The sequence below is a fragment of the Macrotis lagotis genome, chromosome 1 (genome assembly GCF_037893015.1).
Source record: "Macrotis lagotis isolate mMagLag1 chromosome 1, bilby.v1.9.chrom.fasta, whole genome shotgun sequence".
NCBI lineage: Eukaryota > Metazoa > Chordata > Mammalia > Peramelemorphia > Peramelidae > Macrotis > Macrotis lagotis.
This window is the reverse complement of record NC_133658.1, coordinates 442,734,925-442,760,067: the sequence shown is the minus strand read 5'-3', so window position 1 is coordinate 442,760,067 and position 25,143 is coordinate 442,734,925. Positions and strand designations below refer to the sequence as shown.

Here is a 25,143-nt window from a genome sequence, read left to right as displayed (position 1 = left end):
ACCCCTTTTCATCCCTTTCTCCTTTTTTCTTTCTGCTTTCCTACACCCAGCTGTGTGTTCTATACCCTCCTTTGACAATGAGGTTCAAGTATCAGCCATTCCTCTCACTCCTTCCTCCATGTTACACTGTAAGTATGTGAAATCCTTTTCCCCATCTTTCCTCTCCATTCCCATTCTCTTAAGATCATCAAAACATAACAGAATGACTCCTAGGACTACTGCAAAATTACTTTATGATCCTTGATGATGATGATGATGATGATGATGATAAGGTTCTGAGGGGATGTGTGTCTCATCTCCCAATACTAGAATAAAAGCAGTTTAATTTTGTTTAGTCCTTTATGATTGTTCATTTGTATTTACCTTTTTATGTTCTCTTGACTCCTGTGATAGGAATTCAAAGTTGTTGTGAGACTCTGGTCTTTTTATCAGGGATATACAGAAGTCCTGTATCTCATTAAATGCCCATCACTCCTATTGTAAGCCTTTGTTTTCTGAATTACTCCAATAATTGGAATAATTATATTCCAAGTTCTCTATTCCTATCAAGAGATTACTGTTAAATCTTGAGAAACCGGACTGTGGCTTCTAGTACTTTAATTTTGTCTTTCTGTCTGCTTGCACTTTTTCTTTGATCTGGAAGATGTGGATTTTTGGCTATAATGTTACTGGGAATTTTCATTTTGGAATTTAAGGTTATGACTGCTGGATTCTTACTATTTCCAATTGAACCCTCTGGTTGTAAGAGAAAATTCTGAACAAAATTATTGGTCTGCTCTGCTAAGTTGGAAAATGTCTTAATTTATAAATACTATTAATGATTCTTCCTATAGTTAACATCATCAAAACACAAAAGAAGGGTCATTTCAGATGAAAATATCAGACAGTATTAACTTTAGGGAGTGAATAAGAGTATATGTACAAGAAAGGAAACCCAAATATAAGACAGTTCATTGGTAGTCTTACATAGAAAACATTAACTCTCTTGTAGTTAAAAAAAATAGTTGAGGGCATTAACATAATTAAATGAATCCATTTTCCATAAACTTTATACTTCTTTCCAATAGGGAAGGAGTGAGGAAATCTATGTTATAGCCACAACTCTTATGATATCACTGGTCCTCTTCAAGAATGAAGGACAAACACCACCACCAATAAGGAGGAAGATATGAGAATCACTTCTACACACATGGAGAGGTAGAAAGAGGGCATATGCTTTGCTATTGATAGGGTAGATTTACCAACATTTGGGTTTTATAGTAGGATGTAAAACATTAATTATATACTTCTCAAAACATAATACCCATGTCAGAAAATTAAAAATGAGATTTCTCTTTCTTTAACTTTTTAATTAAATCACTAGATAGTCAACAGATCATTCAAAGTACATAATTCTTTATAGTAAATAAATTTTAGCAGATGGGTAAATCATATACAATTATAAAAATCACTTGCTGGTTTGGTCATTTCTTGTTCTCTGGAATTTCCTATAGTTAGTCTATAATGACTAAAAAGGGACTTATATCCCTTTTCTACAAAAATTTTTATAAGTCAAGATAACAGATTAGAGGCAACTCTAAGTTAACTTTCTCAACATTCCCCTCCAAACAACATTAAAATAATACCCCAAGTCAAAATTGGAATAGTAGAGTCAACCAAAAGTCAAGGTTAGACAATTTTCTTTCCTAAGAAAACTTAGGTCAGCAGGAAAAGCTTGTGACAAGCAATGTGGAGACTTCTCTAGAATCCACACATGCAGCAACAGCAACTGTACTAGTAGCAGCAGCTTTGGGAGCTCTGAACCCAGAGACAGTTAAGAGTCAGACCACTCATTAGAAAGAGATTACAGAGGAACTGCATACAGCTAGCACTGATTAGTAACTTTACTGTGCCACACACAATTCTAGGTCACAGTTCCAAGGCAGAGAGGAGTTCTTCACAAGGGAGAAAGGACCCTGGTCACAATTCTAAGGTTAAAGAAAATACTAGCTCTTGGTGCTGTAGAAAACCAGGTGTCTTTAGTGGGTAAAGACCAGAGTGCAAAACAGGAGAACAGTAACCATATCTCTCCCAAGATCACACTACAGTGGAAGCACTAAAAACTTGTAGATACCCCAAACTAGTTAGAAAATAAGCATGAAAAAAGTTTAAAACTAGAGGCAGTGCTTCCCCTCCCCTCCCCCCACCCAGATGACCAGAGTCCAACTTTAACATAAAGTTTAATGACAAGGAAATATTCTGGGAGATTGGCCAATATGACCAGGAAGGATAATGATCATTGCTGGAAGGGTTGTGGGAAATCTGGGACACTATTACACTGTTGGTGGAGCTGTGAACTCATCCAACCTTTCTGGAGAGCTATTTGGAACTATGCCCAAAAGGCAACAAAAATGTGCATACCCTTTGACCCAGCAATACCACTACTGGGTCTATACCCTGAAGAGATGATGAAAAAGTGTAAAAACATTACTTATACAAAAATATTTATAGTAGCCCTGTTCATGGTGGCAAAGAATTGGAAATCAAGTAAATGTCCTTCAATTGGGGAACTTGGCGTAGCAAATTGTGGTATATGTATGTCATGGAACACTATTGTTCTATTAGAAACCAGAAGGGATGGGATTTCAGGGAAGCCTGGAGGGATTTGCATGGACTGATGCTGAGTGAGATGAGCAGAACCAGAAAAACACTGCATACCCTAACAGCAACATGGGAGTGATGAGCAACCTTGAAGGACTTGCTCATTCCATCAGTGCAACAATTGGGAACAATTTTGGGCTGTCTGCAAAGGAGAGTGCCATCTGTATCCAGATAAGGAGCTGTGGAGTTTGAACAAAGTGCAAGGACTATTCACTTTAATTTAGAAAAAAACAGATATCTTATTGTCTGATTTTGTTACCTCTTAGACTTCTCTTCTTTAAGGATATGATTTCTCTCTCCTCACACCCAATTTGGATCAAGGTACAACATGGAAACAAAGTAAAGACTGACAGAGTGCTTTCTGTGGCAGGGGCGGGGGGGGAAGCAAGATTGGGGGGAAAATTGTAAAACTCAAATAATATCTTTAATAAAAATAAATTTAAAAAAAAGAAATATTCTGGGAAAATGAGCAAACAACAAAAAAATCTGACCATTAAAAGCTACTATGGTGACAGAGCAGACCTCTTGGTCTTCTTTGCAGAAGACAATACTATAAAAATAGATACAAAGTCACAAAGAAAATTGTCTATTGATGTTTAAGAAAGAATACAGAGAAAGAAAGAGCAGTAGAGGAAAAATGGGAAAAGAAATGAAGTGATGAAAGAAGATTATGAATAGAATTAATACACTGGTAAAAGAGATAGAAAAAATACTAAAGAAAATAACATCTTTAAAAAATCAACCTAGGGGTGGCTAGGTAGCATAGTGCATAAAGCACTGGCCTTGGAGTCAGGAGTACCTGGGTTCAAGTCCGGTCTCAAACATTTAATAATTACCTAGCTGTGTGGCCTTGGGCAAGCCACTTAACCCCATTTGCCTTGCAAAAAAAAAACAAAACTAAAAACTAAAAAAAACTAAAAAAAATCAACCTATTGATAAAAGAGTACAAAAATTCATTGAAGAAAAAGAACTCTTTAAAAATCAGAGTAGGCCAAATGGAAAAGAATTTACAAAAATTCTCTTAAGAATACCTTGGAGCAGCTAGGTGGTACAGTGGATAGGGCACTGGCCCTGGAGTCAGGAGGACCAAGTTCAAATCTGACCTCAGATACTTAATTGCCTAGCTGTATGACCTTGGGCAAGTCACTTAACCCCATTGCCCCTTAAATAAATTTAAAAATAAAACAAAAGAATAACTTTAAAAAAAAGAATTAACCAAATGGAAAAAGAAGTGTAAAATCACACTGATGAAAAAAATTACTTAATTAAAATTCAGTGGGTGGAAGGTAATGATCCCATGAAAGACCAAGAAACAATGAAACACAGTCAAAAGAATGGAAAAATATATGAAAATGTGAACTATGTCATTGGAGAAACAACTGATCTGGAAAATAGATTAAAGAGACTGAAAGGGTTGATTAAAAGAAAAAAGAACCTAGACATTAAATTCCAAGAAACTATAAAGGAAACAGCCCTAGAATCCTAGATCCGCAGGTTAAAGTGGAAATTCAAATATTCATCAATCAACACTTGAAAGAAAACCCCAAATAAAAATTCCCAGTAATATTACCAATTCTAGGGTTCTCAGCTTAAAAAGTACTTTACATAGCCAGAAAGAAATAATTCTAATATTGCAGAGCAATAGTAAGTATCATATAAGATTTAGCAGCTTCCACATTAAAGGAGTGAAGGGTTTGGAATATGATATTATGGAAGATTAGGATTCCAGTCAAGAATAACCTACCCAGAAAAACTAATTATTCTTTAGGGGGGAAAAATGAACACTTGATAAAATAAGGATGTTCAAATATTCCTGATGAAAAGACCAGAAATGATTAGAAAATTTGACTTTTAAATTCGTTCCTAAAAATAAGCATAAGAAGTTAAATATGAAAGAGAACTCATAAGGGACTCAATGAAAATAACTGTTTACATTCTGACATAGGAAGATAATATATATAACTCCTAAGAACTTTATTATCATTATGACAATTAATAGAGCTTATGAACACAGAGAGTAAGGGTATAAATTGATTGCATCAGAAAGATCTCCCTCAGGGGCAGTTAGGTGGTGTGGTGGATAGAGCACTATTCCTGAAGTCAGGAGGACCTGAGTTCAAATCCAGTCTCAGACATAATTACCTAGTTGTAGGAGCTTGGATAAATCATTTAACAACATTAACTTGCAAAAAAAAGAAAAGAGGGGCGGCTAGGTGGCACAGTGGATAAAGCACCAGCCCTGGAGTCAGGAGTACCTGGGTTCAAATCCAGTCTCAGACACTTAATAATTACCTAGCTGTGTGGCCTTGGGCAAGCCACTTAACCCCATTTGCCTTGCAAAAACCTAAAAAACAACAACAAAAAACAAACAAAAAAAAAGAAGAAACGAAAGATCTCTCTCAAAAAAAATACAATGGGATGAAAAAGAGTGCACTGGAAGAAGGGAAAAGGGAGAGGCAAAATTTTCTCATATAAAAGAGGTACTCAAGGAAGAGATTTTATAATGGAGGGAGAAATGAGCATAATAATGGGCAATGCTTAAACCTTACTCTCATTGGAATTGGCTCAAGGAAGAAAGAATATCTATACCCATACCAATATGAATACCAATACCTATACCTATGTCTGTATCTATAATCTAATGTTATTTAACAAGAAACACAGAGTTATATCATCATATGAAAGGCTATAAACAGGCAGTTTTCAAAACAAGCAAGTAATCTATAGTCATATGAAAAAAATCTTCTACATGACTATTAATTATAGAAAAGCAAAAGTAAAACAATCCTGAGGTAATACTTATGCCTATCAAAAATGACACATGCTGGAAGGGACTGAGGGAAAAATAGGTACACTAATGAACTCTTGGTGGACTAATGAACTGGTCTAATTGCTCTGGAAAACAATTTGGAATTAATCCCAAAAGGCTATATTCCTTAATCCAGTAATACTACTACTACTACTACTAAGTCTGTTTCCCAATGCAATCAAAGAAAAGGGGAGCTATATGTACAAAAATAGTTGTGGTATATATAATTGTGATGGAGTACCACTGTGCTGTGGAAAATGAGAATGGAGGTTGATTCAGAAAAACATGGCAAAGTCTATATGAACTGATTTATGATGTACTGATGAAGTAAAGTGAGAAGAACCAGGAGATCTTTTTGCACAGTAACAGCAAATTTGCCAGAATAATCAGCTATGAAAGACTTGGTTACTTTGATCAATACAGTTGCCCAAGTCAGTTCCAAAAGACTCATGATGAAAAAAAAAATGCTAGAAGTATACTCTTCTCAATTTATTGATGTTCTTGTTTTTAAAAATATTGTTAAATTTTTCATGATTTCACATATATAATTGATAAATTATTACTTATCTTCTCAGTGGGTTTGGAAGGTAGCAGAAGGGAGGAGAATTTGGAACTCAAAATTTAAAAAGAAAAAAATGTTATAAATACTTTAAAAAGTTTTAAATTGACATTTTCTGTTTCTTACAACATTGTAATTATTCCTCCTTCTACTTTTTCAGAAAATCATTACCATATGTATAACAGAATTTTTTGTGGAAAGGTAATGTGTAGAACTTATCTAAATACTGAAAAAGTCTGAAAATAGAGGCAATGGGAAACACTTGAGGACTTCCACAAAGGGATAGGTTAGGGATGTCTCTTAATTTGAGTACTGCTTAATCTTTATAATTTTGGTATATTTGCTTTTGATTTTTATTGTGTAACTGTGTTTTCCCTTTATGTTATTGTAGTTACTATATATATTGTTTTCTTGACAATGATTACTCTCCATTAGCTTATATGTTCCACATTTCTCTGTATTACTCATACATGCTATTTCTTACAGCATAGCAAGTTAATATTTCATTGCATTTATATTCCAAAATTTGCTTAGCTATTATGATTTTTTTTGCAAGGCAATGGGGTTAAATGGCTTGTCCAAGGCCACACAGCTAAGTTAATTATTAAGTGTCTGAGGTCGCATTTGAACTCAGGTACTCCTGACTCCAAGGCTGGTGCCCTATCTACTGTGCCACCTAGCTGCCTCAGCTATTATGTTAAAAAGCACCCAACTTTTTTTCTATTAGAAGTTGCCATAAAAAGTTCCACTATAAATATTTTGGAGAATGTGAGGACTTGCTTCTTATGGCTTCTGATAACTTTCTGGAGTTAGAAGCACAATAATGGAATTTCTGGTTCAAAGGGTTTGGACAGCTTTCTAAAATGATTAAAACAATTACAGTTCCTTCAACAATGTGTTAGTAAATCTATCCTTCCAACTCCATCAAAAATTATTTTTGACATTTTTAAAGTCATTTTTGCCAATTTGTAGAGTGTGAGGTGAAATCTCAGAATTGTTTTGATTTGCTTTTAGTAATTTGGAGCATTTTTTTCTTGTTGTCATGACTATCTTCCCATTCTTCTTCAAGAACTGTTTGTTGACCACATATAGGGGAATGGATATTGGTCCTATCCATATATATATGTATATTACTAATATATATGGATTAACCAGTAAAAATATGTATGCAATATAGACATGCATGTATATATGACATGTACTAGTTGTTTGTATATTTTAGATATCAAAAAAATTGATATTAAGAAAACTCATTCAACTACATCCCTTTTTTCTTTTTTGTTGTATTTTTCCTAATTATGTATAAAGATAGTTTTCAATATTCACTTTTCACTTTCCCTCCTTTCCTTCTTCCTTTTGAAGATAGTAAGTAATCATATAGGTTATTCATATACAATCATTTTAGACATATTTCCATATTAGTCAAGTTGTGAAAGAAGAAATCAGAACAAAAGGGAAAAACCATAAGAAAAAAAACATAAAACAAATAAAAAAATGAAAATAGTATGCTTTGGTCTGCAATCCATAGTTCTTTCTCTGGATGTGGGTGGCATCTTCCATTACAAGTCCTTTAGAATTGTTTTTGATTGTTGAGAATTGTTGAGAAGAGTTAAATCAATCATAGTTAATCATAATATAATATTATTGTATACAATATTCTCCTGGTTCTGCTCACTTCTCTCAGCATCTGTTCATGTAAATCTTTCCAGGTTCTTCTGAAATCTGTCTGCTCATGATTTCTTATAGCATCACATTCATATAATACAACTTGTTCAGCCATTCCCCAAATGATGAGCACCCCCTCAATTTCCAATTCTTTGCAACCACAAAAAGAATTTCTTACTGGATTGAAGAAAATGGACAGTTTTATAGCAATTTGAGCACAGTTTCAAATTGTTTTCCAGAATGGTTGGGTCAATTCACAACTCCTCCAACAGTGTTCCAGTTTTCCCACATCCCCTTCAATATTTATCATTTTCCTTTTCTGTCACATTAACCAATCTGAGAGATGAACAGCTTCCCTTCTTAGCCTAGACACAATAATGCTGTCTAAGCAGAAACTTTTTAGTTTCATGTAATCAAAGTTATCTTTTTTATCTTTTGTTGTCTCTCATATTTCCCTATCTGATCTGTTCCTTTTCAATTTTTTTATGGTATGATCTTTATAAATGACATCACATTCATTTATCTATTTAGAACTATTGTGGGAGCAGTTAAGCGGTATAATGGATAAAGAAAGCACTGAGGGGCGGCTAAGTGCCATAGTGGATAGAGCACAAGCCCTGGAGTCAGGAGTACCTGAGTTCAAATCTGGCTTCAGACACTTAATAATTACCTAGCTATGTGGTCTTGGGCAAGCCATTTAATCCCATTGCTTTGCAAAAACCCTAAAAAAAAAAAAAAAAGCACTGGCCCTGGAGTCAGGAGGACTTGAGTTCAAATATGATCTCAGACACCTAGCTATATGACCTTGGGCATGTCACTTAACCCCATTGGTTTGCAAAAACCAAAAAAAAACAAAAACAAAAAGTAGAACTATTGTGGAATATGGTGGAAGGTGCTAGTATAAGCTTAATTTCTGTCAGACTGCTTTCTAGTTTTCCTATTTTTTTTTTATTTTTCAAGGCAATGGGGTTAAGTGGCTTGCCCAAGGCCACACAGCTAGGTAATTATTAAGTATCTGAGACTGGATTTGAACCCAGGTACTCCTGACTCCAAGGCCAGTGCTCTATCCACTGCACCACCTGGCTGCCCTTTCCTAAATATTTTTAAATAAAATAAGGATTTTTTTCCCAAGTAATTTATGTTTTGCATGTTACTAAATGCTTGGTTGTGGAATTTTATTGTTTCTGAATCTCCCTTGTCTAGTTTGTTCCACTTTTCTATCACTATTCTATAACTAATATGAGATTTTTTTTGATAACTGCTCTATTATAATATAGTTTGAGACTAGGAAGTGCTATTATTTCCCCTTAATCCTTATATCTTCTCATCATTTCTCTTAATATTTGAAGATGTTTTATCCAAATTAATTTTATTATTATTTAATCAAATTCTATAAAATATCCTCTTGATAATTTGATTGGTATCTAGCATTAAAATTGTAAATTAATTTTAGTAATATTGTTATTTTTATTACATTGACAGTCTAGCCATGATCATTGAATATTCCTTCAACTTTTAAAATATTTTTTTATTTCCTAAAGGAGTACATTGTAACACAATCTATACAAATCTTTTGTGTACTTTGGGAGGTTGAACCCAAGATATTTTATATATTCTGCAAGTAAAAGGATTTTGTTTTCTATTATTGCTTTTTCTATTTTTTTAAAAAGTTAATTTTTGAAGATTTCTTTTAAAGACTATAACTTTGCTGGAGGCAGTGTCTTAATTAGCATCTTTGTTGATTCTCTAGAATTTTCCAAGTAAACCATCAGCAAACCAAAATCATTTTCCCTCATCTTTACTGTTCTTTAGACTTTTGATTTCTTTTTCTTTCTTTACTGGTGCTGCTAGCATGCCCTGTGTCATATCAAATAATAATGTGAAAAATCAACATTCTTCCTTCAATCCTATAAGAAATTCTAGTATATAATGTTTACATTTAGTTTTAGATAAATGTCTTTATGATTTTTTCATTTTTTAGGTTTTTGCAAGGCAAACGGGGTTAAGTGGCTTGCCCAAGGCCACAGAGCTAGATAATTATTAAGTGTCTGAGACCAGATTGTCCTTATGATTTTAAAGTTTTTTAAAAGTTTTAAAAAGTGGGGCGGCTAGGTGGCACAGTGGATAAAGCACCGGCCCTGGAGTCAGGAGTACCTGGGTTCAAATCCGGTCACTTAACCCCATTTGCCTTGCAAAAAAAGTTTTAAAAAGTTCCCCCAATACTTTGTAGGTTGTTGTTATTTTTTTAATTCATAAAAGTTTTGGACCTTCTCAAAGCATTTTTCCTCCTACTGAGATGACCTTGTGCTTTTAGATGTTTGCTTTTTCACATAATTAATTCTGTTTATTATTTTCCTATTGTTGAAATTCTTGCTTTGTTAGAATGAATCTGATCTGATCAAAATGAATGACTTCTTGAATAAATCACTTCAGAATGATAGGATTTTGTTTAAAATATTTTGAGTCAGTGTTTATTAATTATATTGGTCTATAATTTTTTTTTCTAAACTGTATTTATTCCTAATTTGGGTATTAGGACTGCATTTGTTTTGTAGGAGAATTGTATTAGAAAGCTTTCTTTCTCACTTTAAAAATAATAAATAGTGAATAGATACTAAATGTTCTTTAAAAATTTGACAGGAGTCTATGGATACATTAGAACCAGGAGTTTTTTCTCTACTTTTTATAGTTAATCTATTTACTTTTCTGAGATTGGGTTATTTAAGATCTTATTTGTTCTTCTGAGAGTATTTTATATTTTTTAGGTACTCTCAGTTTTGCTAGTATATAATTGAATATAATAAATTCTGTTATTTAAATTTATTCTGGCTTTGCTGTTAGTATTTTATTGATTTGATTTTCTACTCTTTTCTTTTTAAGCATAATAGCTAAGGATTTATTAATTTTCCATTGTCTTTCATACTTTTTTAAAGAACTAGATTATAGTTTATGTCTTTTTTGTTTCCATCTTATCTATTTTTGTCTCTAAATTTTTATAACTCTTACTTTGTGCTTATTTTAGTTTTGATTGTTTTCTATTTTTAATGTAAATTAAGTCTTTTAATCATTTCTTTTTCCAATTTGGTAATATGGAATGCTTTAGCTGTGTCCCGGAAATTTTGTCAAGTTATTTCATCATTATTATCATGTTCTTAACCATTCTTTAGAAGTTAGTTGTTAGGGGCAGAGCCAAGTTGGAAACAGGAGAGGATCTTCTCTTAGGTGCTCTCTCTCTCAAAACTTATAAACTAAGGACTCTAAGTTTTCGAGAGACAGAATCCACAGAGGGATACAGTGAGGCAGTTCTCCAACCCAAGGTAACCTGGAAAAGAGTGGAAAAGCTCCACTCCACGGGGTTGGAGGGGTAGCCTTCCAGAGCAAAGGAACTTCAGCCTCCCAGAGGCAGCCCCAGGATACTGGGAGCCACAGCTCATGGCAGCGGGGACAGTGTCCTGACCCACACTGAAGAGCACCAGGCACAACTTGGGGGATCAGCAGGGGGACCACTGCCAGAGCCAGCTTGTGAAGCCAGGCCTCAGGGCACTCAGTGAGCAGTGTGGCCCAAGGCAGCCCAGATCCAGGAACTAGAAGCAGGAGGGATGAAGCAGGAGCCCCCATGGCATGAGTGCTGAGCCTAGGGAGGGGAGTGGAGAGAGACTGAAAAGCTCTGTCTTCTACCCTCAGAACAGGACTCTGGGGCTCTGAGCACACATTCAGACCCTGATCACAGTCTAGGCCCCCCATAGAACAGCAGGGCCCCCCCCCACCTCAGCCCTGTGGCAGAGGGGTGCACTTGTGGTCATTCACAGACCAGAAGGGAAGACAGAGCCTCACACACAAAGATCCTTGGGGGGGTGACCCAAAAAAGCTCAAGAAGCACCCCAAAACCAAGCACAGGCTGGAGAAATGAGTAAGCAGAGCAAAAAGAGGAACAACATTGAGAAATACTTTGCCAATGATCCCAAGAAGGATCAAAATACTCAATCTGAAGATAAGGAAGTCCAAGCTCCTGCATCTAAAGACTCCAAGAAAAACGAAAATTGGGCTCAGGCTATGACAGAGCTCAAAAAAGACGTTGAAAATCAAGTGAGGGAGATAGAAGGAAAAAGTGGGAAAAGAAATGAGAGAGATGCAGGAAAAACATGAAAATGAAATCAGCAGCTTAGTCAAGAAGATCCAAAAAAAAATGCTGAAGAAAATAATGTTAAAAACCAGCAGAGGGCTATTGTCCTAGGACTCCTGGCCAAGATGGCGGAGAGAAGACAGGCACAATTCTAATGTCTCCTGATCTCTTCCCCATCTATCACATGAAACAAACCTCTTAAAAGAAATCTGACCCACAAAACCCAGGAAGAAAAGCCAGGAGAAAGAACATCTACCTCAGGATTTGTCTCCCACAGCAGCTTTGACCCGAATTCCAGGAGGGTGAGTCTGGGCTCAGAGGGAGGATCAGCCCCTGATCAACCAGATTAACAGCTGAATTGGAACCAGGAGTCTGAGGGCCCGAGAGCCAGACCTGCTGGACCAGTGGGGCTAGATGGCAGGGGCTTGGGTCGGCTGGGGAGCAGAGGTGCTGGTGTTGGTGCTGTCCCCCTGGAGCTTGCAGACAGGGCTGGGGGGGAAAGTTCTGGAGCAGGAAGGCTTTGGACAACATCCCTGGGCTCCTCTGGTCTGAGGAACTCGGAGTCCCATTACAACTCAGACCTCCTCCCAAACAAACACATGCAAACTAATTCTGCCTCAGGCCCATGAGTGTGAGCAGAAGAACCAGCCCAGCTGAGGAATGACCTCAGGCCAGGGTAAAGCCCACCATTGATTGAAGGCAAAAGAATTCAATAGCTCCAACTCCTCCCTTCAAGCAAAGAAAGAAGGGCTCAACCAAGGTCACAGACACTCCAGAGAAAGCAACCAACACCTCCTATTGGCCATCCAGAGAAACTGCACTCAGTAAAGCCTTTAGCAATCCCAAGCTCCTGTGAACCAGCCCCACCCCAACTCAGGTTTTAGCAAAATGAAGAAGGGTCAGCAGAAAGGTGGATCCATGGGAAAATTCTTGGAAGGGAAAGACCCCAACTCAGAGAGACCTGAAACCTCTGAGGAGAATACAATCTGGTCTTCAGCACAGAAAGACTTCCTTGAAGAAATGAGGAAGGAGCTTAAAAATTTGGGAGACACAATTAATACCTTGCAACAAAAAAACAAAATCTTAGAAAGTACAACTGGACAAATACAAAAGGAGAATAAATCTCTCAGATCATCAATTGGACAATTACAAAATGAGAATAAATCTCACGCAACATCAATTGGACCAATACAAAATGAGTATAAAACGCTCAGATCCTCAATTGGACAAAAGCAAAATGAGAATAATTCTCTCAGATCTTCAAATGGGCAAATGCAAAAAGAAATTCATTCTCTCAAAACCTCAATTGTCTGATCTTGTTACCTCTTAGACTTCTCTTCTTTAAGGATATGATTTCTCTCTCATCGCACCCAATTTGGATCAAGGTACAACATGGAAACAAAGTAAAGAATGACAGATTTCTTTCTGTGGGGGGTGGGGTGGGAGGGAAGTAAGATTGGGGGGGAGGAAACTGTAAAACTCAAATAATATCTTTAATAAAAATTAATTTAAAAAAAAAACAAACCAGGAGAGGTCAAATGGATAAAACAGTTCAAAAAGTTACTGAGGAGAAAAATGCTTTAAAAAGCAGAACTGGCCAGATGGAAAAAGAGATAAGAAAGCTCTCTGAGGAAAACAAATCATTCATATGTAGAATAGAACTGAGGGAGGCTGCTGATTTTATGAGAAATGAGGACACAATACTTCAAAATCAAAAGAATGAAAAAGTAAAAGAAAATGTGAAACATCTAACTGAAAAAACAACTGATATGGAAAACAGATTTAGGAAAGATAACAATTATTGGAATATCTGAAAGTCATAATCAGGAAAAGAGCCTTGACATCATTTTTTTTTAGGTTTTTGCAAGGCAAACGGGGTTAAGTGGCTTGCCCAAGGCCACACAGCGAGATAATTATTAAGTGTCTGAGACAGGATTTGAACCCAAGTAATCCTGACTCCAGGGCCAGTGCTTTATCCACTATGCCACCTAGCCACCCCGACATCATTTTCAAAGATGGAAAATTACTACAGGAAAATTTCCCTGATATCCTAGAAGCAGAGAGCAAAATAGAAATTGAGAGAATCTACCAGTCTCCTCGAGAAAGAGATCCAAAAAAAAAAAAAACCCCAACCCCCAGGAATATTATAGCCAAGTTCCAGAACTCCCAAGTCAAAGAGAAAATATTACAAGTAGCTACAAGGATACAATTCAAATAACATGGAGCTGCAGTCAATATCACAAAGGATTTAGTAGCAACTACATTAAAAACTCATAGAACTTGGAATATAATATTCCAGAAGGTAAAAGAGTTTGGAATGCAACTGAGAATCAACTACCCAGAAAAACTGAACGTCCTCTTCCAGGGAAAAAAATGGACTTTCAATGAACCAGGGGAATTTCAAATGCTCCTGTTGGAATAGCCAGAGCTAAACAGAAAGTTTGATCTTCAAATACAGGACTCAGGTGAAGCATAGAGATTGGAGAAGGGGAAAATATGAGGGACTTAATGATGATGAACTACATGTATTCCTGTATAGAAAAACTATGCTGATAATACTCATATGAACCTTCTCATTTAATAGAGCAAGTAGAAGGAGGTTTTATAGATGAAGCACAGGAAAAAGCTGAATTTGAAGATATAATGTGGTGTAAAAATGGAGTCAATAGCCAAAAGGGAAATGTAATGGGAGAAAGAAAAAGGAAAGGTGAAATAGGCTAAGATATTTCATACAATAAGATTTTTTTTTATTACAATGATCTATTGCAATGATATGGAAGGGAGGAAGGCAAGGGGAGGGAATCTTCACTGTCAACAGAGGTACCTAGGAGAGGAAACAGCATATATATACTCAATGGGGTATAGACATCTGGAGTAAGAAAGAGAGAAGGGGGACAGGGGGAAGGTGGGGAATATGAGTGATGGAGGAGAGGATGAGGGGGGGAAGAGTGGTCAGATATAACACATTTTCTTTTTTACTTCCTGCAAGGGATTGGGATTGGATGGCCCGTCCATGACTATAGGGCCGGGTGGATGCTAAGCTTAAGGGGTGGTATGTGGGCTTGGGGCCTCTTGACCCCGGCGCCGGGCATCTGTCTGCTGTGGCTCTCAGCTACTCTACAGCAGAGACAGAGTGAAAGGAGAGAGAATATAGTACATGGTAGTGGAGAACTACGAATGGAGGGAGTTACGATCAGCAATGGCAATGGTAGAAAAATATGGAAGTAACTTTTGTGATGCACTTATCATAAAGAATGTGATCCACCCATGACAGAGTTGGTGGTGTTGGAACACAGACTGAAGCAGATTTATTATTATTATTATTATTATTATTATTATTATTGTTATTATTATTATTAGGGGGGCAGGCAAATGGGGCTGGGGTGGCTTGCCTGGGCCACACAGCTGGGTGATTGTTGGGTGTCTGAGACCAGATTTGGACCAGGGTGCTCCTGGCTCCAAGGCCAGTGCTCTGTCCGCCACCCAGCCACCCCTACTATTATTATTATTTTATTTTATTTTGGATCTTTTTTGTTTTTGGTTTTTGCAGGGCAATGGGGTTGAGGTGGCTTTCATGGGGTCACACAGCTAGGTGATTTTTGGGTTTCTGGGGCCAGATTTGGGCTCAAGTGCTCCTGGCTCCAGGGCCAGTGCTCCATCCACTGTGCCACCTGACCACACCTACTATCATTATTATTTTTTTAATTTTAATTTTTTCTCTCTCCTTTTACTTTATCGCTCAAGCGGATCTATATTTTGGGGGGGAGGGAGTATTAGGTTTACTCTTAAACAAGAATATTTTAGTAATGTACAAAAACACATTATTTGTACAAAATAAGAATAAATAAATAAATTTTAAAAAAGAAGTGGGAAAAAGCCAAAACAAAACAAAACAAAAAAAGAAGTTAGTTGTTAAGTCTCCATTTAGGTTTGTTGTTTGTTTTTGTGGCCCCCTAAGCTTTTAACTGTGTTATGGTTTGCAATTAATATCTTAACTATTTACATTTTTTTTCTATTTTTCTAAGCTCTAGTGCCTGATCAATTTTTGCAAAAGTTCCATGTGGTTCTGGAAGAAATGTATATTCTTTGATGTCCCATTTAGAAGAGTGTTTAAGTCTCTTAATTATAGTTTCTCTAGCAATTTGTTTTAATTGCATTTTTTCTTTTTTTTATCTGTTAGACTTATCCTAAACTGAGGAGTATTAAATCCTCCTGTCACTATTATATTATTATCTCTGTCTTCTTGCAGCTCCAGTATGAATTTGAATAGAAAACATTTGGAGCTTGTCACAGATATTGGTGTGGTCTATGGCTCCTTTATGAAAAATATTATCTCGAACTGATTCAACCTTTCTGGAGGGCAATTTGGAATTAGACCCAAAGGGCAAAAAAACTATATCCTTTGATCCTTGATCCAGCAATACTACTACTAGGTTTGTATACCTAAAAAGATCACAAAAAAAGAGTAAAAAAGCTCACTTGTACAAAAATATTTATAGCTACTCTTTTTGAGGTAGTGAAGAATTGGAAATTGAAAGTATACCATCATCTGGAGAGTGGCTGAACAAATTATATAGTATCTAACATATAAATGTGATGGAACACTATTATTCTACAGGAAACCATGAGGGAAGAGACTTCAGAATAGCAGGAAAGATTTGCACAAACTGATGCTGAGTGAAGTGAGCAGAAGAAAAAGAATATTACACACACACTAACAGCAACATGGGATGATAATCAGTTATGATAGACTTGATCATTTCTGCAGTACAATAAACAAAGACAATACTAAAAGACTTGTGTTAAAAAATATCAATCCATATCCAGAGAAGGAACTATGGAATTTAAATACAGACCAAAGCTTACTGTCTTCAATTTTCTTTTTTTAGGTTTTTGCAAAGAAAATGGAGTTAAGTGGCTTGCCCAAGGCCACACAGCTAGGTAATTATTAAGTGTTTGAGGCCAGATTTGAACTCAGGTGCTCCTCATTTCAGGGCTGGTGCTCTATCCACTGCGCCACCTAGCCACCTCTATCTTCAATTCTTTTTAAAAGTTATCTAATGAATTACATTGGGTAGTTTTTTCCTCATGTTTTCTTTCATTTTAGATATGATTTTTTTTATCACAACATAAGTAATATGCATCTATGTATATAGCATGGTCATAGAGAGGAGGAAGGGAAGGGAGACAGGAAGAAAAATGTAAAAAAAATTATTGTTGAAAACTATGTTACATATAACTGGAAAAACAGAGAAATTTTTTCAAAATTATAACATTGGGGCAACTAGGTTGCATAATGAATAGAGCACTTGCCCTGGAGTCAGGAGAACCTGGGTTCAAATTCAGCCTCAGACACATAAAAAAATATTGCCTAGCTGTGTGACCTTGGGCATGTCATTCAACCCCATTGCCTTACATAAAAATAAAAATAAAAAGAATAATATCATTTCCCTATCTCCCCCTTCCACCTTTTAATGTTTGCCTTTTATTTTTGCCAGCTAGCATGTTTGTAACTCCTACTTTTTGGATTCACTTGATGCACAGTAATTTTTTTTTCTCCTATCTCCACAATTTTGTTTTGTGTAGATCTGTTTTGCATTTCTTGTTTCTTGATTTTAGGGTTTTGTTACACAATCTATCATTTTTCATTTTATTAGATCATTTATTCCATTCACATTTTTGTAGATGTTATTTTTTCTTCCATGTTTTCTAGTCTTTCCTTCACTTTTGTGTATTTATATTCCAGTCTTCATTTGCATCTTTGATGAGGCTTACCATTATGAATTCATGTTTTCCTATTTTGTTCATTATTTTGTTGTATAAACCATAAATTCTGCTATCATAATTCTCATTTGTCTTTTAAACTACTTTGGAAGAGTGTATTATGAGTCCATGTTCTCCTCAAATTCCATGGATTCCTAAAAAACATTTTCCAATTTTTTTTCAGTAGTTATTCATTTGCCATATTTGGAGGTCTTCTGCTTGCTTTTCCTGTTGATTTATCTGACTATGTTTATAATCTTTAAGTTTTCTCTTTTCTGAAATCTTTGATGCTTGTCTTTTTTTCCCATTTAATGGTTCATCTATCCATAAGTCTGATAACTAATATATCCATGTTTTTACTTTACTTATCACTTACTTTCTGACTCCCTCTCCTCTGACTGTGATTTCCTTGGTAACTGGATCTTAAGATGTTTCGGTTTTCTCTAACTTTGAGTAAATCATGATTCACCAGTCCACATCTCTGTCCCAGATGATTTTGGGGTAATCAGAACTGGTCTCATCTGGATGCTGTGCTATTTCCCTTAGGCTTAGTGTGCTGCAGTTTCCAATGTCTCTTATTTTCTTCTTCAGGCCGGTTTTCCCATTTTCCTGGCATTGTAAGGTCAGTGCTCTGCAGCATAGGAGCTTCCACATAGACTTTAACTTTTAAAGCTAAGCTGGCTGTTAAGCCCCGACCAAACTTCTACAGCTCAGAGTCTGATTCATTGGGAAGAGGAAGTGGGGGTCATGTAGGAGTGCTCCTTCCTTCAACCTTGGTTCCTCCTTACTCACCCCCCCAAAACATGCAAGTGTCCTGTTCCCTTTCTTCATTAGTTCTTTGACTTGATATCAGCAGTTCTGAGCTTTGATGTTCTGATTACTATAGGATTGCAGTCTCTATTTATCTATCTATCTATCTATCTATCTATCTATCTATCTATCTATTTACTTATTTTAGGTTTTTCCAAGGCAGTGGGGTTAAGTGGCTTGCCCAAGGCCACACAGCTAGGTAATTATTAAGTGTCTCACACTGGATTTGAACCCAGGTACTCCTGACTCCAAGGCCGGTGCTTTATCCACTGCACCACCTAGCCGCCCCGGATTGTAGTCTCTAGTAGGATTTGCTCCTGAAAAGTTGAAGTCACCTGGCTGTGCTAGCTAGGGCAAATTTCCCCAGTCTACAATTGGAGTATTCATCCAATTCAAAAGGGAGGAGAGACTATTATAAGACTGTTTCATTTTCTTCAGTCAGTTGGTATAGATCAGTACACTGTCAGTAGTATTAGAAGCTAGGGAGGGCTGCAGAGTGAGCTCAGGGTCAGTGAGAATCAGTTCATGAGTTTTGAAGGGGTTTGTTTACCTTCTTTTGGATTCTGGAGGCAACTGAACTTATCTTTAGTGCAAAGTAAATTGAGGGGCTTGAATTAATTATTTTAAGTCCTGAATCCCATGACCTGAACTTGTCCATAATCACAAATCTAAAATTGTCAGAGGATTTGAATTTGGTTCTCTTGACTCAATGCTTAAAATGATCAAAACACTTTTATGTCCCTTATCTACTACTATTTAAAAAAATCCCAAATGACTATCTGTTGTCTTTTACAATAGATATTCCACCTTAGTTCAACAATGCATTAAATAGCTATATTATTGTGAAAAATAAATTATAATCAATTTGCCAGTTGTTAAATTATACATAGTATCCAGAAGAAAGGAATGCATTCAAAAAGTAGAAATTAAAATTTTCATTATAGTTACCAAGTTTTAGATAATTTCTTAGGAATTAGGCATGATTATGAATCACTTATTTTCCAATCCATCTTTATTTTCTGAAAGAATTAACCTCTTGAGAACAGGTAAAAGGTAATGAATTACTGATTAAATGCAACCCTTGCTAATAAAATATTTTCTTACCTTCCATAGGGCCAATTTGATTGGTCATAGCATATCTGAGCACTTTTTCCTCCTCATTATATAAAGCAAATATACGATCCATGTTTAGCTGCTGAGTTCTAGGAATAATCCTAGGGTTAGGAGTATGCTTACAATTCTGGTAAGTGATATTCTGTTGTAAATGATAAGTGAATGTTTGGTTGATTTCACCAAATGAAAGATAATATTCTCTTGAGGTTGTGGAAGTCACAGCTGCAAAGGAAATATTAAAATTGTTAAATAAACACATTTTAAAAGTAGTTGTTCTAATTTGGTACAAGTTTTTTTAATTCTTAAAACATGCAGATAGTTAGGAGACCTGCAAGTCAATAGATAGGATTCAGAAATTACAACAAATAAACATGCTAATCATTTTGTAGAGTAAAGGAAAATAAAGTCACTATAGAGTACAGTATTTTGAGATCAGTACTTCTCCTAGCAAATCTGAATAAGTAAGGAAGAGAAGAAAAATTATTCTTTTTTAGTTTGAGCAGTGTTTTAGCTAAAACTTATCTCTGAAGAGACAGTTTATGGTTATTGTCTCCTTTAAATTTTACAAGGGGTAACCAGTCAGTGATTGATTCATGCCCTCTACCTCTTATTCTTTTTTGTCAGGGCAGTTAAATCCCTACATGCCAGGAGGAGGGAAGGGCAATCAGAGAAGGTAAAATGCAAATAGGGATATCTATTATACTTCTGGTGTAAATTTGGTGAAGACTGTAGTCATTAGCTTAAAATAAACTTTCAGTGTTAGCTATGAATTTCTATTATCCTTGAATTCCAAAGCCCCAAACTATATAAAGTTAGGTATTTTATTTGATATACAGAATATAGCAAAAAAAAAAGTTATAAATATATATATATATACCCAAATCAGAGTAGTGGTAAATCTCCTTGTATGGTGCAATATGGGCTGAAAAATTTGCTGGGATGAAAGGCACCTGGCCTTGAATATTTGTCATAACACTTAGGTGGTTTTCTGGATCAAGTCCTTCAGCAATGTGAGTAATATGAACTCTCTCTTCGCCTGGGTAGAAGGTGATGTCCATGTGATTACTGAAGGCAGCACCTTTCAAGAGATAGAAGAAAAAGAATACAGCAAAAGAGAAACAGAAATAACTCTTACTCATTTTTTCTTCTTTTCATTTCTTTTACATTTAAGAAGTAACTAAGATTATCAGAGAGTTAACACCAAAAAGCATCAAAAAGTTGAAGGTGTCAAAATGATAAAGTGGTAAGCCATAAAGCTTCAATAAAGCTTCTCTTAAAAAAAAAAGATCTAGAGAAGTCCAGAAAAAAATCACAATGAGTTGTCTCAGCCAGTTTGGTATAGGGAGACAGACAATGGGGATGAAATCAAATCTGGATCATGCTGCAGAAGCATTCTAGTACACAAGGAGAGACTGTACATTATAGGAAGGGTCTCATACTGATACCAGGGTTTCACTAGACCCACACTTGGGCACTGGTATTAAGATAGGTGAAAACTGGCATTGTTGTCATCCTTCACATAGTTCTGGGTCACAGATCTAGAAAGACCCAAGAAAGGAATCTAGGGGTGATGTTTCTAGCTATGGGGGTTGCTAGAAAGCAGAAAGTTCAAAAGTCAGTGGTATGACTCAGATCCCAGGTGCAGAGCATTATGTCATTTCTAGTCTCTTGCCCTATCTACAGAAGAAGAATCAAGATAAAACACTAACTGGTAAGGGAACCTACAACCCTACCACTATGAAATAACAGTAGTCTAATATAATATTTCTCAGACCAAAAGTGTAGAAACTAGTAGTGTTCAGAGGGGATTAGGATAGAGCAACCAGACTTTGTTCTTGATCATATCTCCTATCCCTGAGGTACTAAAATAACACAGTATCCTAGTAAAAAAGGAGCAACATTACAGGCCAGACCTTCCCTTTACCCCCATCTACCCCATCAAGTCAGTCCTAAATTAGAGAGTAGACTGGAAGAATGGGCAAACAAGCAAAAAGAATCCCTTCATAAGCATCTATTATGTTATCAAGAGCTCAAGACAGAAAAAGAGAATGATTCCAAAACATCTCAAAAGTTTCAAAGAAAATAAAACTTAGGCAAAATGTCAACTAGAATGCCTGCAAGAGATATAAAAAGAACTAAAAATACTAAAAAAAGAGGGGGAAGACGAAATTACTTGAGGAAATAAATTAGAAATGAGAGCATGAAAAAAGGAACTTGAAGGAGAGTAATAGCTTGGCACAAGAGACATAAAATCATGCCCAACAACAAACTTCCTAAAAATTAGAATGGGCCAAATAAAAGAATGATTCCATGAGGCAACAATAAATGTTTAAAAAGAAGTCAAAAGACTGAAAAAAATAGAAGAAATAAGAAATATCTAATAGGAAAGACAACTGACCTAGAAAACAAATTGAGGGAAAAAAATTAAGAATTACTGATCTGAAAGCCATGACCAAAAAAAAGGCCTAACAATCCTATCCCCAGTCACATCCTCAAAAAGTCCCCCAAATAAAACCTCCTGGGACAATTATAGCCGAAATCCAGAATATCCAGGTCATCGAAAAAATAAGCAAACGGAGAAAAAAGAGAGAATTCAAGTACTAAGGAGTCAAAGTCAGGATCACCCATGATTTAATCCATGATTTTAACATGATAAATAATATATCCTAATATATGGAGTCATTAGTCCCAAACAAAACAAATTCAAGTATGTACAAATAAATTTATGACTTTTAAAAACATTTTTTAAATTTTATTTTTCCTTAAATTACATGCAAAAACCATTTTTTTAATTTATTAAAAAAATTTGAGTTCTGAATTCTCTCTTCCTCTCCATTGAGAAAGCAAGCAATTTTATATATGCAGACATGCAAAATATATTTCCATGTTAGTCATGTTATAAAATAAAACAGACCAAAACGAACCAAGAAAAATAAAGAAATTAAAGAAAAATATGCTTCAATAAACACTCAGATTCCATCAGTTCTTTTGTTAGATTTTTCATCATAAATTCTTCAGAATTATCTTTGATCATTCTATTTTGAATAGCTAAGTAAATCATAGTTGATTATAATATAATATTGCTTTTACTGTAAATAATGTTTTCCCGGCTTATTTTACTTTGCAACAGTTCATGTAAGTTTTCCAGATCTTTCTGAGAGTGTCCTGCTTATCATTTTTACTAACACAATAGTATTTCATTATACTAATATTTTTGTTTTGTTTTTGCAAGGCAAATGGGGTTAAGTGGCTTGCCCAAGGCCACACAGCTAGGCAATTATTAAGTGTCTGAGACCAGATTTGAACCCAGGTACTCCTGACTCCAGGGCGGGTGCTTTATCCACTACGCCACCTAGCCGCCCCCTCATTATACTAATATTTAACAACTTGTTCACTGATTCCTCAACTGATGGGCATTATAGTACTTTCTGAGATGGCAATGAGAATAGTGAGGGAGGGATAAATACTCAAAATTATGGAATCATTTAACAACTCATGATACATAAATGAAATATTACTGTGTTGAATTCTTCTCAGTAGTGACCAGACACAATTCAGGATGATGAATCATGGTTCTCACTTCTCAAAATGGAAATGAAAGACTCAGATTCATTTCTTTTTGGTATATAGACAATGAAGAACGTGTTTTAATGGACTACATGTTTGCAATGTATTTTGTTTCTCTTGTGTTCTCATTTGAGGGAGGTGATTGGAATAGGAGGATAAGAATTTGAATTATGGCTGATTAAAACAAATAAATAAATGCTAGTTTTTGATTCCATAAATTCCAAGCAATTTTTCTGATTAAAACGTTTGTTTACTCTCATATCTGAGCAATGGTTTATTTTCCAGGTAGTAGACTGCTTTTGCAGAAAAATATCAGTAAAACATATATATATATATATATATATATATATATATATATATATATATATATTCTACTTTTTCTCTTTGATTTTCAAATTCTTCCAAAATATAAACTTGTTGTTCAGTCATTTTTCATTTATGTCTGACTCCTTTGTCACCCTATTTGGGGAATGATTTGCCATTTCCTTCTCCAATTCATTTCACAGATGAAAAAACCGGCAAACAGGGTCAACTGACTTGCCCAGGATCACAAAGCAGATGTCTAAGGCTAGATTTGAACTCAAGAAGATGAGTCTTCCTGACTTTATGCCCCATAATCTATCCACTGTGTTACCTAGCTATCAAAAACAAAAACTATCATTTCAATAAAGAAAACTCACAGTATTAAAAAAATATAGAGAAATTTATATTGGGGGGTGGCTAGGTGGCGCAGTGGATAAAGCACCGGCCCTGGAGTCAGGAATACCTGGGTTCAAATCCGATCTCAGACACTTAATAATTATCTAGCTGTGTGGCCTTGGGCAAGCCACTTAACCCCATTTGCCCTGCAAAAAAACTAAAAAAAAATTTATATTAGAAGGCCAAAAAGTAAAAAATATCAAGGGAATTAAGGAAAAATATGAAAGAAGGTAGTCTACCCATACATCATCTCAAGCTGTATTACAAAGAAGTAATCATCAAAACAATTGTGTACTAAGAAATAGAGTGATAGATAAGTGCAACAGGAACAGAAAATCACTATGGTAATCTTGTATCTAATAATACAATGATCCAAAGTTTTGGGACAAGAACTGAAAAAATTTGACAAAAAATTGCTGTAAAAACTGGAAAGTAGTTTGGCAGAAACTAGGGTTAGATCAATATCCCACACCATATACAAACTTTAGGTCAAAATGATTTAGACAAAAGGGGTGACACCATTAGCAAGTTAGGGGAATGTGGAATTGTTTTATCTATCAAATATACAAAACAAGATATAGAGCACATTATGGGATTTAAAATGGATAACTTGAATTACATGAAATTTAAAAGGGCTTTTTTTTTACAAAGATTAGAAAGAAAGTAGAAAACAGAAGCAAAATTTTTCCAGCAAGTGTCACTAATAAAGGCTTCATCTCTAAAATATATAGAGAACTGAATCAAATTTATAAGAGAATGAGTCATTTCCCCATTCATAAATGGTCAAAGAATATGAACAGGTAGTTTTCAGATGATGAAACCAAAGCCATTGATAGTCAAATGAAAAAAACCATTATTGATTAGAGAAATGCAAATTAAAACAACTCTGAGCTACTACTTCTCGCTTATCAGGTTGGCTAGTATGGCAGAGAAGGAATGTGAGAAATAGTGAAAGAGATGTTGGAAAATTGGGATAATAATGCCCTGTTGTTACCATTATGAACTGATATAACCATTCTGGAAAGCAATTTAGAACAATACCCAAAGCACAATCTGTACATACCATTTGATCCAGCATTTGACCACTCCTAGGTCTGTACCCCAAAGAAGTTTTTTAGAAAGAAAAAGAACTTAAATATATACACATATATACATATAGAGCAGCTCTTTTTGTGGTGGAAAAGAATTGGAAATTGAGGGGATGCACATCAATTGAAGCATATGATTATAATAAAGTTCTATTGTCCTATAAGAAAGGATGCTTTCTTAAAAATCTGGAAAAATTTACATGAACTGATAAAAGGAGAAATGAAACTGCTGAGTTGAAAAACAGATGCAGAAATTAATTGAAAATCATGATTTGAAAAAAATTATTGCAAACCAAATTTGTAAAAA

At 35.4% G+C, this 25,143-nt stretch overlaps 1 protein-coding gene across 1 annotated transcript in view; it reads right to left on the bottom strand.

Moving 5' to 3' along the window:
• The window catches only part of NID2 (nidogen 2), a 141,980-nt gene that overhangs the window by 76,348 nt on the left and 40,489 nt on the right, over window positions 1–25,143 (bottom strand). Inside the window, exons 7-8 of the mRNA XM_074213350.1 lie at window positions 20,360–20,560; window positions 19,474–19,704 (exon numbers count right to left, since the gene is read on the bottom strand). Of these exons, the coding sequence (XP_074069451.1) occupies window positions 19,474–19,704; window positions 20,360–20,560 (432 nt within the window). The remainder of the gene's footprint in view (window positions 1–19,473; window positions 19,705–20,359; window positions 20,561–25,143) is intronic.